General features: G+C 34.8%; 4 protein-coding genes across 7 annotated transcripts in view; 3 read left to right on the forward strand and 1 right to left on the reverse strand.

Moving 5' to 3' along the window:
* Window positions 1–8034, forward strand: part of LOC124948652 (zinc finger imprinted 3-like) — a 49617-nt gene extending 41583 nt beyond the window's left edge. For 2 of the 3 annotated variants that reach the window (XM_047492540.1, XM_047492542.1), the window contains one exon: window positions 3–1645. In XM_047492540.1, coding sequence (XP_047348496.1) covers window positions 3–1572 — 1570 coding nt within the window. In that variant the 3' untranslated portion in view covers window positions 1573–1645. Of the gene's footprint in view, window positions 1–2; window positions 1646–6077; window positions 6477–6605 lie in introns of those variants that run through there. The other variant, XM_047492556.1, reaches the window with a different exon arrangement.
* Window positions 1866–4369, forward strand: LOC124948658 (gastrula zinc finger protein XlCGF7.1-like). The gene has a single exon (XM_047492565.1). The coding sequence runs from the start codon at window positions 3189–3191 to the stop codon at window positions 4134–4136; it is 948 nt and encodes a 315-aa protein (XP_047348521.1). The 5' UTR covers window positions 1866–3188; the 3' UTR covers window positions 4137–4369.
* Window positions 4420–6050, forward strand: LOC124948660 (zinc finger protein 678-like). Its single transcript, XM_047492567.1, has 2 exons — window positions 4420–4569; window positions 4746–6050. The coding sequence occupies exon 2, from the start codon at window positions 4810–4812 to the stop codon at window positions 5725–5727; it is 918 nt and encodes a 305-aa protein (XP_047348523.1). The 5' UTR covers window positions 4420–4569; window positions 4746–4809; the 3' UTR covers window positions 5728–6050.
* Window positions 6465–9631, reverse strand: LOC124948654 (F-box only protein 39-like). Of its 2 annotated transcripts, none has more exons than XM_047492557.1 (7): window positions 9368–9631; window positions 8929–9161; window positions 8697–8861; window positions 8399–8625; window positions 8108–8266; window positions 7871–8035; window positions 6465–7807 (listed from the first exon to the last, which is right to left on the reverse strand). In XM_047492557.1, exons 1-7 carry the CDS (start codon window positions 9557–9559, stop codon window positions 7656–7658), a joined length of 1293 nt encoding a protein of 430 aa, XP_047348513.1. In that variant the 5' UTR covers window positions 9560–9631; the 3' UTR covers window positions 6465–7655. The 2 variants fall into 2 exon arrangements, with proteins under 2 accessions (XP_047348513.1, XP_047348514.1); XM_047492558.1 differs by having other exon boundaries at window positions 9349–9499.
* Between the last annotated feature and the right edge of the window lie 9779 nt (window positions 9632–19410).

A 19410-nucleotide genomic window follows, 5' to 3' on the forward strand; every position in this document is an offset into this window, starting at 1 on the left:
AGGTATGATCACGAGCCTACTTACGACCCTCGCGGTATTTTCATCTACGATAAAGAAACTGTGGTAATGAGGAAATGGCAGATTTTAGAGTTCGATGGAAAGCCATATTATGCATTTGTACCGGAGGGTGACGTACCTTTACCAGACGAAGATATTCCTGAAGAATTGGAGGAGGTTGTAGAGAATGAGGAAGAATTGATGAAGGAGGGAAAGGAAGAGGTAAATGATTTGGTAGAAGACGAGGAAGGTAGCAAGATACCAAAAGTTGAATGCCTTTATAGCGAAGAAAATTTACAATATGATTCGATGGATGAAAAACTTTACGAGGAAGGAAATATTTTTAATGGGAATTACGAACAAAAGGAAGAAGAAATAGACACAAAACCGATCGTACTTAACGGAAGTAACGGGGTAGACGGTAGAAACACTGTAGGAGATTTGTATCAGGTGAAACTTCAAGGTAGCATGGTGACCATAGAAAAGCTTTTTTCTACAGATATCAATGTGAAATCAAACAATAATTTTCAAAGCGAAGAAACTTATAACAATAATGCTGAAGACGAAGGAGAAGTAGAATATCTCGAAAGCGAGATCTTAGGATCTACGAACGATACCGCATCTCCAACGAAAAATCGCAAAAAGGTTTCGAATACTGCACTGAAGTGTAAACTGTGTTCAGAGATGTTCAATTCGGCTATATCCTTTCGAAAGCATGTCGCATGGACTCACAAAAAGAAAGTGTGCATACAAGAGGACGGTGCTTATATATGCGCCGTGTGTGATTATAGAACATTGAAGAAAAGCTTGTTCGCGGCACATCTTGAAAGGAAACACGAAACTTGGTCGAGAAAACGACCAAACAATTTACTCTTTCCCTGTGCCGCTTGTGGATTTGTATGTAGATCCAAACACTCGTTACAGTCTCATTTTATAAGGAAACATACGGATCGATATGAACATCAGTGTAAATTTTGTCCAAAAAAATTCAAGGTCAAAGGTGATCTCACGAATCACGTGAGATTCCATCATAAGGAGAAACCATTGAATTGTGACGTTTGTGGAAAACTCTGTCAGAATAGTGGTTCTCTTTATGTTCATCAGAAATGGGCGCATTACAAGCCAAAATACGAATGTCACATTTGTAAAAGACGAATGGTGACCCAGGAGAACTTAGATCAACATCTTTTAATGCAACATGAAAAGAGAGAAAAAATCGTATGCGCGGAGTGTGGTAAAACATTCACAAAAAAAGATTCTTTCAAGAGACACATGGCTGTTCATACCGGATGTAAACCACATTCTTGTCTGATCTGTAACAAACCTTTCGCAAGAAGATCGCAATTGAGACAGCACTTGCTAATACACACAGGAAAGCGACCATTTGTTTGCGACATTTGTGGGAAAGCTTTCACTCAAAAACCGGGTTTAATATGTCATAGAAAGACACACCCTGGCCCTCATCCACCATTACCCGTAATGCCAATCGCGGACATCGTTAAGGAATTTACTGAGGGATACGTTCAAGAGATCAATGCGCGTGAAAACGACGAGAGAATAGTCGAAGAAACATAAAGTATCTTCGTTTTAGCAATTAGGATCACTTAATTATATTAGTTCGGGTTTATCAATCTAAATTTTCCCATTATATCTCTTTTTATTTTTTTTTTTTATTTTTTTTTTTTTTTTTTTTTTTTTTTTTTTTTTTTTTTTTTCCTATTTTTTATATTATATTTTTTTATTCTTTTTTTTTTTTTTTTTTGTTTGTTTTTTTTTTGTTTTTTTTTTTTTTTTTTTTTTTTTTTTTACAGGATAATCAAACAAGGCACATGAAAGACCTAATAAAATGATTTATTTCGAATTCAATTGATTAAAAAAAAATGCTTTTTCTTTTTTTTTCTTCTTTTTTTTATATATATATATATATATAAATATATTTACACGTATATATTTTAAGATTTTCAAGTAATATTTCTCTTGCGATCCTTTCCTGACAACACAGTGCACAAAGAGACACGTGCTTAACAACTTTTAAGTTAGAAAAAAATCTATCGGACCTTTTAAAACGCTGTTACACTTCAGATAATAGTGAAGAATAACATTTTGTAATTGTAGTTAACATATTTGAAGATAAGTGTAAATAGATATGTAAAAGTCACAACCTACCGCATCCATTTTATAGTTCTCAAGCAGACTTTTAACTAGAATAGCAAAGCGAGTTAGATATCAACAATTTGAAAACTGTAATTGTAAGATCAGTGAACATTACCTGACGGCAATGTCGTCATTTAATCGAGTCTTGGTTTTTTTTGTTACCGTAACATAATAATAATAATAATGATGATGATGATGATGATGATGATGATGATGATGATAATGATAATGATAATAATAATAATAATAATAAACGTCTTCTCCTGTTAACATAGTTACGTTTGACCAGAGTATAGTTATGTAAAAAAAATAGGACATTGTTCGTTGGCATAAACGCATTGTGAGCCCAGACTTTTTTTTATTGAGGATCGCGATGATCTGAGAAAGACTTTTAATTTTCTTAATGCGACAAATAAATAGATTTTTAATGTAGAAGAAAAAGAAGAAAATGAAGAAGGGGAACAAAAGAAAAGAGAGAAAAAGCACTTTATTCTATTATAAAATAATTTTGGTGCCACGATAGCGATAAGATTACAATTTTCCAAATCATCGAATATTTACGAATGATCGAATGATAAAATGATGATAATGATGGTGATATACCTTTAATGTCATGTATGTGAAGTATGTAGACAAATTAAAGATGTTAAATTTCTAAATGTAATAATAATACACATAGCGAATCCTAAACCTTCCAAAAATCAGCGTTAACAGATAAAAAAAAAAAAAATAAGAAAATAAAAATAAAAAAGAGTAAGTAAGAACTAAAGCAAGACGTTATTATCACAGACATGAGGATTACAAACGTCCTAAAAAAAAGATTGAGACTGTTTCGTCTGTTATAGATTCCTCATCGATCGCAAAGAATAAAAAGATACGAAATTGTTTCGTAATATAATTGAAACTAGTAATAACGAAATACTTCGCTTGTATGTTTTAGAGTATCCGATCCATTGAGCGTGGACATTAAATCCGCTCATCTGTCTTCGCTGAAACTCGAATACGACGAATGCAACGAAACAAGATCCTTGAAACGAATGGATAACGAGGATAACACTCGAAAGGAAACGTCTGTTTTCTTTGTAGATCGTTTCAAAAATGAAACGACTACATTGAATATCAAAGGGTCATCAAAAAAGAAAATAAATAAGAATGTTGAATGTGATCATTGTCAGCGAAAATTCCTGAAGAAGAGTAACTTAATAGAACATTTGAAACAACACAAACATAAATGTACCGATTGTTCGAAGACGTTTAGCCTTCGACGTTATTTAATCTCTCATACTGAGAGGATTCACCGTCGTCAGATTTACGAATGTAGCGTTTGCGAATACAAAAGTAATAACAAGGGTACATTGAAGAATCATTATATTCGTCTACATACCAACAGTTATGATTATTCTTGCGATACTTGTGGCAAACAGTTCAAGATCAAAAAGGCTTTGAATCATCACGTTAAACAGAATCACAGTGGTGCACCACCTATCGTATGCGACGTTTGTGGACACTTCAGCAAGAACCTTCATGCGTTGAAAGCTCACATGAAGTATAGACATTATAAACCTGAGTTCGTGTGTTGTATTTGTAGACGTGGCATGACGACTCGTGAAAATCTTGAACAACATTTAGCTTGGCACGAGAACAGAGAAAAGGTTCTTTGTCCCACATGTGGAAAAAGATTCCGAGGTCGTGATCTTGATTCCCACATGCGAATACACACTGGTGTCAAGCCCTTTCCCTGTCCAGTTTGTGGTAAATCCTTCAGAAGGCAAACTGCTCAAGAACAACACGTTCTTATACACACCGGAAAGAGACCATACATTTGTGATATTTGTGGACAGGCCTTTGCACAAAAACCAGGCCTAATTTGTCATAGAAAAAGACATCCTGGTCCTTTGCCACCTCTACCAGTAGTGTCTGTTAAAAGTATAGTTACTGAGTTTACCAGGGAATATACAACAAAAAATACGATAAAGATAGAATGAACTTTACCCTTGAATTTTTATTGTGTAATTAACTTCGACTTTGATCGATTAATGCGGCCTCTTTTTTTTTCTTACATCGAAGAAAATAAGATTTTTTTTAGAGCATATATCATAAAAATCATTTAGGATAATCATTTTTGTGAAAGTAGATTAACAATATCAGATTCGTTGATATTTTAATATTAGTGTAGATAATAAGTTCATTTTGTTACTACGCAAGATCAATAAAAATTCATTTCACGAATGTCTAGTAAGTAAATCAATTTATTTCATATTTTTATAAATAATACACCGAGCGATATTATTGTGATTAATTCGATATACACTATTATTAATTTAAAAATATAATAATGTTTTTTTTATAATAATCTTAATGAACCATATTTTCTAGTTCTTATTAATTCTATATTCAATGAAGATAGTAATTAAAAAGGTAACAATTCATACAATTTTCTCATCCATATTTAATTGGCAGATACATATATATATATATATATATATATATATATATATATATATCAAATCCATTATCATTTTAATTATTGGAGCAATCAAAATTATATTCAACGATGATGATGTCACATGTATATTATATGTCTCTTGTTCCAGGCAACAGAGGAAGAAATCGCGAGGTGTACACGAGTGTATCAAGTGCCGTGCACGTTTCCGTCACATGATGAAATTAGTTGAACACTTGAAGAATCTGCATGGTATTGAAAGAGCATTCAATTGCGACGAATGTGGAAAAGCCTTTCGTAGTCCAATGAATATAACACGTCACAAATTGATCCACACCGGTCAAAAGAAATTTGCTTGCGATCTTTGTGATTACGTTTCTAATCAAAAATCAAATTTGGAATCTCATCTTCGAAGACATAGAAAGGATTACGTTTATAAGTGCGAAAAGTGTCAGAAAGGATTCTTTGATAGGGCAGACTATGAGGAACATTTTAACGTACACGTCAAAGATAAATTTTATCAATGTGAATATTGTAAAAAAATGTATTCGTATAAGAAAAATCTGACTAGGCATTTAAGAACTCAACATACGAATTTGTCCTGTAACACGAATGTTTCAACTACAGTTACGAACAAACTCATTGGCAGAGTCAACTTGACCGATCAAAAATTATTGAAAGATAAAACTTCTAAGTTAATCACAACGAAATATCTTTGTGATTTGTGCGGTAAAGCATTATCCTCGCATAAGAGACTATCTATTCATAGGCGTGTACATACTGGTGAAAAAATAGCCACTTGTGAAATATGTTCTAAAAAATTTAGTAGTAAAGAAAATTTAAAAATTCATTTGCGAATTCATACTGGAGAGAAACCGCATGTTTGTTCCGAATGCGGCAGACGTTTTACGCAAAGGACATCTTTGGTTATGCATCTTCGTTATCATTCAGGAGAAAGACCATTTAAATGTCCTGATTGTGATAAGAGTTTCATTTCCGGTACGTTCCTTAAGAACCATCGTAAGGTACATGACAAGATTTGCGCCGATAGTAAAAAAACCCTTGCAAGAGACAACAGCCATTTAGAATTGAACTCGTCAATTTCTAAAAAGAATATAATATCATCTAAATAGAGACAATTATATGTATTCTTTATTTATATTAGTATTAAATATTTCCTACGATCTAACGTCTTGTTTAAATTAAATAGATATGTTCCTTTCCGTAATCAATCGACCGATTGATAAGTGAGACGACGTCTAATACACTGTAAACGTAAGTATCTACGTATCAATCGAAAGAATTCGATTAACTCTGCGATTATAATATAAATATTGTAAGTTTTATTTCTATTCATCATTAAATCCAAGCTAGCATACGATCTGATTAGGGTAAGATAATGTATAGTAACGAAGTGTTGAAGATGATACAATAGAAACTCAAAGATCCCATCCTCTAAATAACTAATGTCGCATTTTTACAGATACGAGACGAACGAGAAAGCCTGCGAATTCTGCGAACAAAAATTCCACTTCGTAACAAGACTGGTGGCTCATCTAAGGATCGTTCATGGGATTCATCGACCATTCAAATGTATGATCTGTGGGAAAAACTATCCCCAGCAATTCATGCTAAATGCTCATGTAAAAAAATGTCACACGCCGAAAACCGTACCATGTACGCAATGTACTTTTATGGGGGTTGATGCGAGCGACGTGGAGAGACATAAAAAGCGTCATCATCGAGAAGAAAAGTTTACCTGTGAGATATGTAGCGAAATATTTACCGAAAAAGTTGCTTTCACCTCTCATACGGCTATGCACAATTTTATGGAGTATCATCAGTGTAACGCATGCGGTGGAACATTTAATGACGTTTACAGGTATCATATTTATTTCTTTAATAAAAAATGATGAATTATTTTTTAAAAAAAAATATTTTACACATATCTGTTACTTCTTCTAAATCCAAGAGAAAGTGCGTTGTAAATTTATTGTTATCGTTCTTTCAGCTTGAAAGAACACAATCGTTTGTACCATTATGATCCCAGCAGTGTGATAACGGATGACAATCTTCTGCAATCGGATCGTCAAAGTTCAGAACACAAATGTGAAATTTGTGGAAAAATTTATAAATACAAATCCGTGTTGAAACAGCACAAAGTGAAGGCTCACGGTGATTCGTCGAATTACGAGAGACGTCGTTATCTTTGCGCTCTTTGTGGCAAGGAATTAAAAACAGCAAAAGGTCTCGAAATTCATAATAGATCGCACACAGGTGAGAAACCATACACTTGTGAAATTTGCGGCAAGTGTTTCGCTTGTGAAACTCTTTTAAGGACTCACAATGTCACACATACGGGAGAAAGAAAATATTCATGCGATCAATGCGGTAAAGCATTTACACAAAGATCCACACTTGTCGTTCATAAAAGATATCATACGGGTGAAAGGCCCTATGTATGTTCTCAGTGTGGTAAAGGTTTCGTTACTAGAACGGTTTTGAATACTCACATGAAATCGTGTCGATAAAAATTTGTATTCTTGTTGTGATATAAGAAAATTTGACTCCTCGATTTACACTTCCATGTCTATCGATTTTTATATCCACATTTACACTTGTACGATTAATTTTGATATGATAATATAAAAGTTCTTCCCAGGTGGAAACGAACGATCGAACAACGTCCATATTAATATAAAGTTTTTTTTTATACATCGTATGTGTAAAATATATATATATATATTGATTTGTACTAATTAAACTAAAATATTAATTATACTCAAAGATAAAACTATAATACCAAAAAGGTAAGCAAGGTACAATTTCTTCATAATTTTGTATAAATTGAAAAAAAAAAATGAAGAATTATATAAATTTTATATATTGGATATAAAAATGATCTTTGTATAAATTGTATTAAAATTTTTTTTAGGCAATTCTTTTTATCATTAAATTATCTAAATTGAGATGGTATTTGGCTGTACTTTATTTTCTAACGTTAGAAATCGAGAGAGATGTGGATAAATAGATCGGGGATCGTTACAGAGACAACGTATGATTAATAATACATAAAAAATGAAGCTGGATCTTCTATACGAAAGTCAACTTCTTGCTCGAGCATCTTATGAACATACTGATAGTTTACATCGTCCAATATCGCACGATTCCTGATATTAACGATACGTGGCTTTATGTGAATCGTACGAAAATCTATAATGAAATAACGTCTTAGTTTATAATTTCACATAAATCAATGATAAGGATTGTACTTACAAGTTTTGCGTTCCACTTGTAAATGACAAATATCACGTAAAGTATCAAGGCTCCTCATAATTCCATCATATTGCAATCTAATTAAATTTTTACACTGAACAAGCATAGAAACAAGTAGATCATCTAATAACTCCCGATTATTCTTAAGTTGCAACATCACTTCAGCTGAAAAGAAAAAAAATTAATTTCTGTTTTATTTCTTTAGAAATTTAATTAATTATTTTCATAACGCGATACCTAAGGTGTTTGTATAATGAGAAATGAGTAGTCCAACGGTGCCTCGAAAATTACGAGATCTACTTTGGTCCCAAACATATCCACTGAATAATTGAAATTTAGCAAGTGGAACACTAGGAAGCAACAGGTAGCACATGTCCTCATAATGTGAAATATTTACTGAAAATCAATCTTGAAAAACTAAATACCATATACATACGTAAACTTTAAATGATAGATTCATGTTATCTAAAAATGATAACTAAAAGATAAATACATATAAAAACGTTCATTTTATCTTATAAGATATACCTATTGTATAAGCGACTGTTAAGTTTGGGCAAGCACGTGCTAGATTGTTCCAAGAACTATCAGTAACAGTATGTTGTCGAGAATCAGAATCACGGATGGATATGTGCAAAGTTTTAAGAACTTTTGGAGCTCCATTGGCCAAAGCATTTAAAGTATGATCCGATATTGCTGGATAATCCAGTTTCAATAGAGTTAATGCATGAAGACGACCTAATAGACGTAAATATCTAAAATACAAAAGTAAAACATAGTAATTTTATATATAGGTAACAAATTGTAAAGATAAATATTTTAATACCTAGGATTACTATGAGGAGTTTGCCATTGTCTAAATGCACCACGAAGATCCAAAGATGCTAATCTCTCACTGCATCCTCTTGCAGCAGTTCCTAACAGACGCAAAACATCGCTTACACCAAAATTAGCATTTAGTAAACTCAAAGTTTCAAGATTATATTGGCACCTAAAGAAAGATATTTTTCTCTTAATTTCGACCAATTGATAATATTATAAAAACTCTATTACATTACCCGAGAAAATTTGCAAGAGCATATAAAAGTTTGCCCCTATCTCCCCATTTATAACTGAAAACCCAATTAGTTAATATAAGTTCTTTCAATTGTACATTCTTGGCTCGTACAACCGCAAGAAAGTCTGCGCCTGCTTCTGCCTGAATATTACGAGCAGCTCGTGTTTCTCGTGGTAAAATGTATGATCTTGACCAAGCAAGTTCTAAACTTCTCATGTGTTGTCCATATTTAACCTATAAAATCGAAAAGAAGTTCCAATAATTTTTTTAAATATGCCGCTTTTGACCGACATTATCAAGTAGATAAAGAGGAAATTAAATGTAAAGTTAAATGTTAACAAAAAAGAGTACTATATATATAAGTTTTATTTAAAACGATTAATAAATTTTTATAATGAATGCATATAAAGGAAATAAAAACCTAGAATTGTCGTACGTACAGCCAATTCTCCCGCCAAAGGGAAATTTCCTCTAAGATCACGATCAATTAGGACTGTGACCGAACGCCATAGAACAGGCGAAGAGAGCGCTAAATTCCATGATCGACAAACTTGAGAAATACTGGCACGATCCCCACGATCAAGATGACTGAATATTTGTATTAATATCAGCTCCGGCAGCTGATCCCACATCTCCCAGATTCAGCTTGGCCCGTCTTCATCTCTTCTAAACTAAAACGTCCACCATTGCAACTTTGTATTTTCTCGTTAGATTTCATGGCCTTCACGATCCTTTTTTAATTTTTTTCTAAACATAAAACGAACGATTCAATGATTCGTGATATATTTCAAATCGAATCATTAATAATCATATCGTTAAAGCTGTTCACTACTTTTTATTCGAAACGTGTGTAACTTCAATGACAAAAATATGGACAAAATATGAACTACGAATATAAGAGGGAACGTTGCCCCAGCCATGCGTCTATCATATCGGTGTATAAGCTTATTTGGTTATTCTCCTTTCAAGCAAACAATAAATAATTAGTTTCGTGTGGGTAAACTAAGTATTTTAATAAACTATGGACTCATTTTTCAGTTTCTCATAAGTATATATTTCTTTGATGGTAGAATGCGTTTCGTAATGATTGACGAACTATGCATCCTACCATCTGTTTCTCTAACGCATCTGTTTCACGATAAAAGCATAAAAAATAATAAATATAATTAACACATATGACAATTAGTATATAAATTTTCGAATTAAAAGAATTATCTTTTAAGTTAACTATATCTTATCTAATTACCTAAAAGAATTATTGGCAATCTAAAGCGTTAATACTTTGATGTATAAAAAGAATTAGATACCAAAAATTTTCAAAATATATTGAAATATGCAGCCATTCGCTCGATATTACTAGCGTTGCGTGATTTATCGATTATTAGATTTCAATGCATCGCTAATACTATCGACCCAGGTCTCACTACGTGGAAGTTGCTGCAAATGGAGACCCACGGGCTTACGGTGACTCTACTCTAAAATCCGCGTTCCGCGATACCGATCCGCGATACCTTTCCGCTTCAATGCACTGGCTTCTTAACTAACAGGGTATGCGTAGCTTAGCTACAGCACACCTCTTACAGATAGCTCCACCATTTGCACCGTCCGCTTCAGACATAACGGATTATTAAGCACATCTGAATTCGTGCTTTCCGAATTTCGAACAAACAAAGCGCACTCCTTAAATATACTAATCGCGTCGCGACACTCACATGTGTGTTATAATTACGTAGATTCTACTGTTAAGCCGAAATTCGCGAAATACCCCCATCGAAATATCGAAGAAATCAAACGAAGTCCACGGTAGGACCTTTAATCGCGCCCGAACACCCACGCGAGTGTTAGAAGAACGATGACTCTACAATTCGCGTTTTCGATTCGAACAATCAAACGAAATATAATCGCGCCCGAGAACACCCACGCCTGTGCCCGCCGACACGCGCGTCAATGTTCTTCCTATCCTTCCCGTATTCGCGCGTAGAAATCGATGATGAATCTCGCCATGTGACGAATCATCCGGCCGCTGATGAACCTATCCCTCGATGACCTATACTGTAAAAGAAAAAAATAAAGAGGAAATAAAAGAACAAAAAAATATATGAGATAAAATAATATATATATACATATATAAAATACAAATAGAACATAAAAATATATAAATAGATAAGAGACCTAGAAAAAGAAACGAAAAGAGAAGCAGCATGTACCATTCCATGGGTCCTACCTGAAACATATAAATCATAATTAATAAGAATATATTAAAAACATAATTAAAACCATAATTAAAAACATAAATAAATACATAATTAGAAATATAAATAAAAACATAATTAAAAGCATAATTAAACACATAATTAAAAACATAATTAAAAAGAAACATCATAAATAAATATTAAGAAAACATAATTGAAAAAGAAAAATATGAGATAGAAAAGAGAGCCGGAAAAAGAAAAGAGAGCCCCAGAAAGAGAAGAATTGAAAGCCCAAAAAAGATAAGACAAGAGAAACAGTTCTATATGATGCTGAGACAGCAACCCGCACAGAAGCCCTCACCCACAGGCCCCTCCCGTGGGTCCCACCCGAGATATATAAATGATATTTAATGAGAGTAAATAAGAATAAACAGAAATGACAGTGGACATAAAAGAGAGATAGAAAAATTTCCTTTTCGTTTTTCCGAAAAAATTATTGTACAATAGATTTCTGCCATATTTCTTCTTTTGAAGTATTATTAGCGATATAAAGGGGAAAAATATTAATGTTCAGTTGGAATTAGATTAAAAAGATATTGGAAAAATAAAAAAATATGCAGCCATTCGCTCAGTAATACTTGCGTTAAAGAACTTATAATTAGTGTATGCAAGTAATACCGACCCAGGTCTCACTACGTGGAAGTTGCTGCAAATGGAGACCCACGGGCTTACGGTGACTCTACTCTAAAATCCGCGTTCCGCGATACCGATCCGCGATACCTTTCCGCTTCAATGCACTGGCTTCTTAACTAACAGGGTATGCGTAGCTTAGCTACAGCACACCTCTTACAGATAGCTCCACCATTCGCACCGTCCGCTTCAGACATAACGGATTATTAAGCACATCCGAATTCGTGCTTTCCGAATTTCGAACAAACAAAGCGCACTCCTTAGACTACTAATCGCGTCGCGACACTCACGTGTGTGTTATAATTACGTAGATTCTACTGTTAAGCCGAAATTCGCGAAATACCCCCATCGAAATATCGAAGAAATCAAACGAAGTCCACGGTAGGACCTTTAATCGCGCCCGAACACCCACGCAAGTGTTATAAAAACGGTTACTCTACTCTAAATTCGCGTTTTCGATACGAACAATCAAACGAAATATAATCGCGCCCGAGAACACCCACGCCTGTGCCCGCCGACACGCGCGTCAATGTTCTTCCTATCCTTCCCGTATTCGCGCGTAGAAATCGATGATGAATCTCGCCATGCGACGAATCATCCGGCCGCTGATGAACGTATCCCTCGATGACCTATACTGTAAAAGAAAAAAATAAAGAGGAAATAAAAGCACAAAAAAATATATAAAACAAAATAATATATATACACATATATAAAATACAAATAGAAAATAAATATATATAAGTAGATAAGAGACCTAGATAAAGAAATGAAAAGAGAAGCAGCATGCACCATTCCATGGGTCCTACCTGAAACATATAAATCATAATTAATAAGAATATATTAAAAACATAATTAAAGCCATAATTAAAAACATAAATAAATACATAATTAGAAATATAAATAAAAACATAATTAAAAGCATAATTAAACACATAATTAAAAACATAATTAAAAAGAAACATCATAAATAAATATTAAGAAAACATAATTGAAAAAGAAAAATATGAGATAGAAAAGAGAGCCGGAAAAAGAAAAGAGAGCCCCAGAAAGAGAAGAATTGAAAGCCCAAAAAAGATAAGACAAGAGAAACAGTTCTATATGATGCTGAGACAGCAACCCGCACAGAAGCCCTCACCCACAGGCCCCTCCCGTGGGTCCCACCCGAGATATATAAATGATATTTAATGAGAGTAAATAAGAATAAACAGAAATGACAGTGGACATAAAAGAGAGATAGAAAAATTTCCTTTTCGTTTTTCCGAAAAAATTATTGTACAATAGATTTCTGCCATATTTCTTCTTTTGAAGTATTATTAGCTATATAAAGGGGAAAAATATTAATGTTCAGTTGGAATTAGATTAAAAAGATATTGGAAAAATAAAAAAATATGCAGCCATTCGCTCAGTAATACTTGCGTTAAAGAACTTATAATTAGTGTATGCAAGTAATACCGACCCAGGTCTCACTACGTGGAAGTTGCTGCAAATGGAGACCCACGGGCTAACGGTGATTCTAATTTACTCTAAAATTCGCGTTCCGCGATACCGATCCCTTATGCCTTCCGCTTCGGATATCTAGGGCGACTTAGCTAACAGGAGGTATATAGCCTTAGCTACAGGGACCCCACTTACAGAGAGCTTTACCGTTCGACACACTCGCCTCGGGCATAACGGATTATTATGCACATCTGAATTCGTGCTTCCGGATTTCGAACAATCAAAGCGTATTAATCGCGTTCACGACACTCACGTGTGTTATGATTACGTAGATTTTACTGTTAAATCCAAATTCGCGAAGTAATCTAATAGAACTTTTGAAGAAATAAAACAAAGTCCCCGGTAGAACTTTTAATCGCGCACGCGAACATTTACGTGTGTGTTAGAATAACGGTGACTTTAAGTTGAAATCCGGAGTGACATGAGTTAACCGGTATTATGACTCTCGATGATATTTGATCGAGGGATTTTCCCTCGCTTACAAATAACATGATCGTCATAATGTCGATCAGCTACATGTACTGCACTACTAGGTGACACCGTTCGCGCACCCCAAATTTCAACACTAAACGGAAGTCCATGATAGGACTTGTAATCGCGCCCGGACACCCACGCAAGTGTTCGCAAAACGGTGACTCTACTCTAAATAAACTAATCGAATATTCGAGCAAACAAAACGAAGTCCCCGGTAGGACTTTTAATCGCGCACGCGAACACTCACGTGAGTGTTAGAATAACGGTGACTCTAAGTTGAAATCCAAAGTGACATAAGTTAACCGGTGTTTTGACTATCGATGTTATTTGGTCGAGGGATTTTCCCCCGCTTACAAATAAGAGGACCGTCATTACATCGGCTAGCTACATGTACAGCACTACAAGGCAAGCCGTTCGCGCACCCCGAATTTCAACACTAAACGGAAGTCCATGATAGGACTTTTAATCGCGCCCGGACACCCACGCAAGTGTTCGGGAAACGGTGACTCTACTCTAAAAAAACGCGTTCGCGAGGTAATCTAATCGAATATTCGAGCAAATATAAACGAAGTCCCCGGTGGGACTTTTAAGTCGCGCCCGCGTTCATTCACGTGAGTTTTAGAAAAACGGTGACTCTACTCTAAATCCGCGTTTTCGATACGAGCTATCAAACGAAGTTTAATCGCGCCCGAGAACACTCACGCTTGTGCACGCCGACACGCACGCCAGTGTTCTTCCTATCCTTCCCGTAATCGCGCGTAAAAATCGATGATGAATCGGTGATCCAGACCGGAGAAAACGAAGAAACGGAGAAAATATGAGAAAGAAAAGAAAAGATAGACGAGATCCTCGCGCACATCACAATATTGCTCGATGATCCCTGAAAAATAAGAACAGAAAGAGACAAAATATGAGATATAAAAGATGAGATCTAGAGAAAGAAAAGCAATCAATAAAAGGAATAGCAGCCAGCATAGAAGCCTATACCCATGGATTTTTAATCGCGAGTGTTAGAAAAACGGTAACTGTACTCCAAAAATCGCATTCGCGAGATAAATCGAATTTACTTACATGTAAAACGAAGTCCCCCATAACACTTTTATCCACACGTGAACATTCACGCCTGTGCCCGCCGATGTTCTTCCTATTCTTCTCGTATTCGCGTGTAAAAATCGATGATGATTCGAGCCATGCAACGATGTTTCCGACCGCAGATGAATCCATTCCTCGATGATCTATACTGGAAAAGAAGAAGCTAAAGAGAAAATAAGATAAAGAAAGAAAATATATAAAATAGAACATAATTAAAAAGAAATAACATAATTAAAGTCTGAAAAGGCATAATAAAAAGAAATAACATGTTAATAAAATAATAAAAGACATAAATACATAATTAGAAAGAAATAACATAATTAAATTCTGAAAAGACATAATAAAAAGAAATAACATATTAATAACATAATTAAAAATATAATTAAAAACATAATTAAAGAAGAAAAATATGAGTAATATAAAAGAGAGCTGCTGAAAGATAAGAAAATAGAAGTAGTTATGCATGCTGCTGAAACAACAGTCCGTTTCATCTCATGGGTCCTACCTAATGCTTAAAAATTAAAATTAATAATAATATATTAATAACAAACCTAAAAACATAAAAACATAATTAAAAAGAAATAACATAAATAAATATTAAAAAAACATAATTAAAAGGAAATAATAAAATAAAAATCTGAAAAGGCATAATAAAAAGAAACATGTTAATAAAATAATTAAAAACCTAAATACATAATTAAAAAGAAATAACATAAATAAATATTAAAAAAACATAATTAAAAGGAAATAACATAATTAAATGCTGAAAAGATATAAAAAAAAAAAAGAACATATTAATAACATAATTAAAAACATAATTAAAAACATAATTAAAGAAGAAAAATATGAGTAATAAAAGAGCTACTGAAAGATAAGAAAACAGAAGTAGCTCTGCATGCTGCTGAAACAAAAGTCCGCTTCATCTAATGGTTCCTACCTAAAACCTGTAAATCATAATTAATAAGAATATATTAAAAACATAATAAAAACCATAAAAATATATATAAAAAGAAATAACATAATAATAATCTGAAAACACGTAATCAAAAGAAATAACATATTAATGACATAATTAAAAACATAAGTAAAAACATAATTAAAGAAAAAAAATATGAGATAGAAAAGAAAGCTGCAAAAAGACAAAAAAATAGAAGCAGCTCTACACGATGCTAAGAAAGCAACCCGCACAGAGGCCCACACCCATGTCCCCATCCCATGGGTCCCACCCGAAACTTATAAATCATAATTAATAAGAGTAAATCAGTATAAAAACTATGAAATAAAAAAGAGAGCCCCAAAAAGATAAGACAAGAGGAACAGTTCTATATGATGCTAAGACAGCAACCCGCACAGAAGCCCTCACCCACAGGCCCCTCCCGTGGGTCCCACCCGAGATATATAAATGATATTTAATGAGAGTAAATAAGAATAAACAGAAATGACAGTGGACATAAAAGAGAGATAGAAAAATTTCCTTTTCGTTTTTCCGAAAAAATTATTGTACAATAGATTTCTGCCATATTTCTTCTTTTGAAGTATTATTAGCTATATAAAGGGGAAAAATATTAATGTTCAGTTGGAATTAGATTAAAAAGATATTGGAAAAATAAAAAAATATGCAGCCATTCGCTCAGTAATACTTGCGGTAAAGAACTTATAATTAGTGTATGCAAGTAATACCGACCCAGGTCTCACTACGTGGAAGTTGCTGCAAATGGAGACCCACGGGCTTACGGTGACTCTACTCTAAAATCCGCGTTCCGCGATACCGATCCGCGATACCTTTCCGCTTCAATGCACTGGCTTCTTAACTAACAGGGTATGCGTAGCTTAGCTACAGCACACCTCTTACAGATAGCTCCACCATTTGCACCGTCCGCTTCAGACATAACGGATTATTAAGCACATCCGAATTCGTGCTTTCCGAATTTCGAACAAACAAAGCGCACTCCTTAAATATACTAATCGCGTCGCGACACTCACATGTGTGTTATAATTACGTAGATTCTACTGTTAAGCCGAAATTCGCGAAGTACCCCCATCGAAATATCGAAGAAATCAAACGAAGTCCACGGTAGGACCTTTAATCGCGCCCGAACACCCACGCGAGTGTTAGAAGAACGATGACTCTACAATTCGCGTTTTCGATTCGAACAATCAAACGAAATATAATCGCGCCCGAGAACACCCACGCCTGTGCCCGCCGACACGCGCGTCAATGTTCTTCCTATCCTTCCCGTATTCGCGCGTAGAAATCGATGATGAATCTCGCCATGCGACGAATCATCCGGCCGCTGATGAACGTATCCCTCGATGACCTATACTGTAAAAGAAAAAAATAAAGAGGAAATAAAAGCACAAAAAAATATATAAAACAAAATAATATATATACACATATATAAAATACAAATAGAACATAAAAATATATAAATAGATAAGAGACCTAGAAAAAGAAACGGAAAGAGAAGCAGCATGTACCATTCCATGGGTCCTACCTGAAACATATAAATCATAATTAATAAGAATATATTAAAAACATAATTAAAGCCATAATTAAAAACATAAATAAATACATAATTAGAAATATAAATAAAAACATAATTAAAAGCATAATTAAACACATAATTAAAAACATAATTAAAAAGAAACATCATAAATAAATATTAAGAAAACATAATTGAAAAAGAAAAATATGAGATAGAAAAGAGAGCCGGAAAAAGAAAAGAGAGCCCCAGAAAGAGAAGAATTGAAAGCCCAAAAAAGATAAAACAAGAGAAACAGTTCTATATGATGCTGAGACAGCAACCCGCACAGAAGCCCTCACCCACAGGCCCCTCCCGTGGGTCCCACCCGAGATATATAAATGATATTTAATGAGAGTAAATAAGAATAAACAGAAATGACAGTGGACATAAAAGAGAGATAGAAAAATTTCCTTTCCGTTTTTCCGAAAAAATTATTGTACAATAGATTTCTGCCATATTTCTTCTTTTGAAGTATTATTAGCTATATAAAGGGGAAAAATATTAATGTTCAGTTGGAATTAGATTAAAAAGATATTGGAAAAATAAAAAAATATGCAGCCATTCGCTCAGTAATACTTGCGGTAAAGAACTTATAATTAGTGTATGCAAGTAATACCGACCCAGGTCTCACTACGTGGAAGTTGCTGCAAATGGAGACCCACGGGCTAACGGTGATTCTAATTTACTCTAAAATTCGCGTTCCGCGATACCGATCCCTTATGCCTTCCGCTTCGGATATCTAGGGCGACTTAGCTAACAGGAGGTATATAGCCTTAGCTACAGGGACCCCACTTACAGAGAGCTTTACCGTTCGACACACTCGCCTCGGGCATAACGGATTATTATGCACATCTGAATTCGTGCTTCCGAATTTCGAACAATCAAAGCGCATTAATCGCGTTCACGACACTCACGTGTGTTATGATTACGTAGATTTTACTGTTAAATCCAAATTCGCGAAGTAATCTAATAGAACTTTTGAAGAAATAAAACAAAGTCCCCGGTAGAACTTTTAATCGCGCACGCGAACATTTACGTGTGTGTTAGAATAACGGTGACTTTAAGTTGAAATCCGGAGTGACATGAGTTAACCGGTATTATGACTCTCGATGATATTTGATCGAGGGATTTTCCCTCGCATACAAATAACATGATCGTCATAATGTCGATCAGCTACATGTACTGCACTACTAGGTGACACCGTTCGCGCACCCCAAATTTCAACACTAAACGGAAGTCCATGATAGGACTTGTAATCGCGCCCGGACACCCACGCAAGTGTTCGCAAAACGGTGACTCTACTCTAAATAAACTAATCGAATATTCGAGCAAACAAAACGAAGTCCCCGGTAGGACTTTTAATCGCGCACGCGAACACTCACGTGAGTGTTAGAATAACGGTGACTCTAAGTTGAAATCCAAAGTGACATAAGTTAACCGGTGTTTTGACTATCGATGTTATTTGGTCGAGGGATTTTCCCCCGCTTACAAATAAGAGGACCGTCATTACATCGGCTAGCTACATGTACAGCACTACAAGGCAAGCCGTTCGCGCACCCCGAATTTCAACACTAAACGGAAGTCCATGATAGGACTTTTAATCGCGCCCGGACACCCACGCAAGTGTTCGGGAAACGGTGACTCTACTCTAAAAAAACGCGTTCGCGAGGTAATCTAATCGAATATTCGAGCAAATATAAACGAAGTCCCCGGTGGGACTTTTAAGTCGCGCCCGCGTTCATTCACGTGAGTTTTAGAAAAACGGTGACTCTACTCTAAATCCGCGTTTTCGATACGAGCTATCAAACGAAGTTTAATCGCGCCCGAGAACACTCACGCTTGTGCACGCCGACACGCACGCCAGTGTTCTTCCTATCCTTCCCGTAATCGCGCGTAAAAATCGATGATGAATCGGTGATCCAGACCGGAGAAAACGAAGAAACGGAGAAAATATGAGAAAGAAAAGAAAAGATAGACGAGATCCTCGCGCACATCACAATATTGCTCGATGAT

Source organism: Vespa velutina, chromosome 4 (genome assembly GCF_912470025.1).
Source record: "Vespa velutina chromosome 4, iVesVel2.1, whole genome shotgun sequence".
Taxonomy (NCBI): Eukaryota; Metazoa; Arthropoda; class Insecta; order Hymenoptera; family Vespidae; genus Vespa; species Vespa velutina.

Bases quoted from the DNA above. Each gene is read 5' to 3' on its own strand.
- LOC124948660 (XM_047492567.1), top strand. From the start codon at position 4,810: ATGATGAAATTAGTTGAACACTTGAAGAATCTGCATGGTATTGAAAGA.
- LOC124948654 (XM_047492557.1), bottom strand. From the start codon at position 9,559: ATGTGGGATCAGCTGCCGGAGCTGATATTAATACAAATATTCAGTCAT. The intron at 8,862-8,928 runs GTAATGTAATAG...ATCTTTCTTTAG, and splicing joins GCTCTTGCAAATTTTCTCGG to GTGCCAATATAATCTTGAAA. The intron at 8,267-8,398 runs GTATATCTTATA...ATTGATTTTCAG, and splicing joins AACAGTCGCTTATACAATAG to TAAATATTTCACATTATGAG.
- LOC124948658 (XM_047492565.1), top strand. From the start codon at position 3,189: ATGGATAACGAGGATAACACTCGAAAGGAAACGTCTGTTTTCTTTGTA.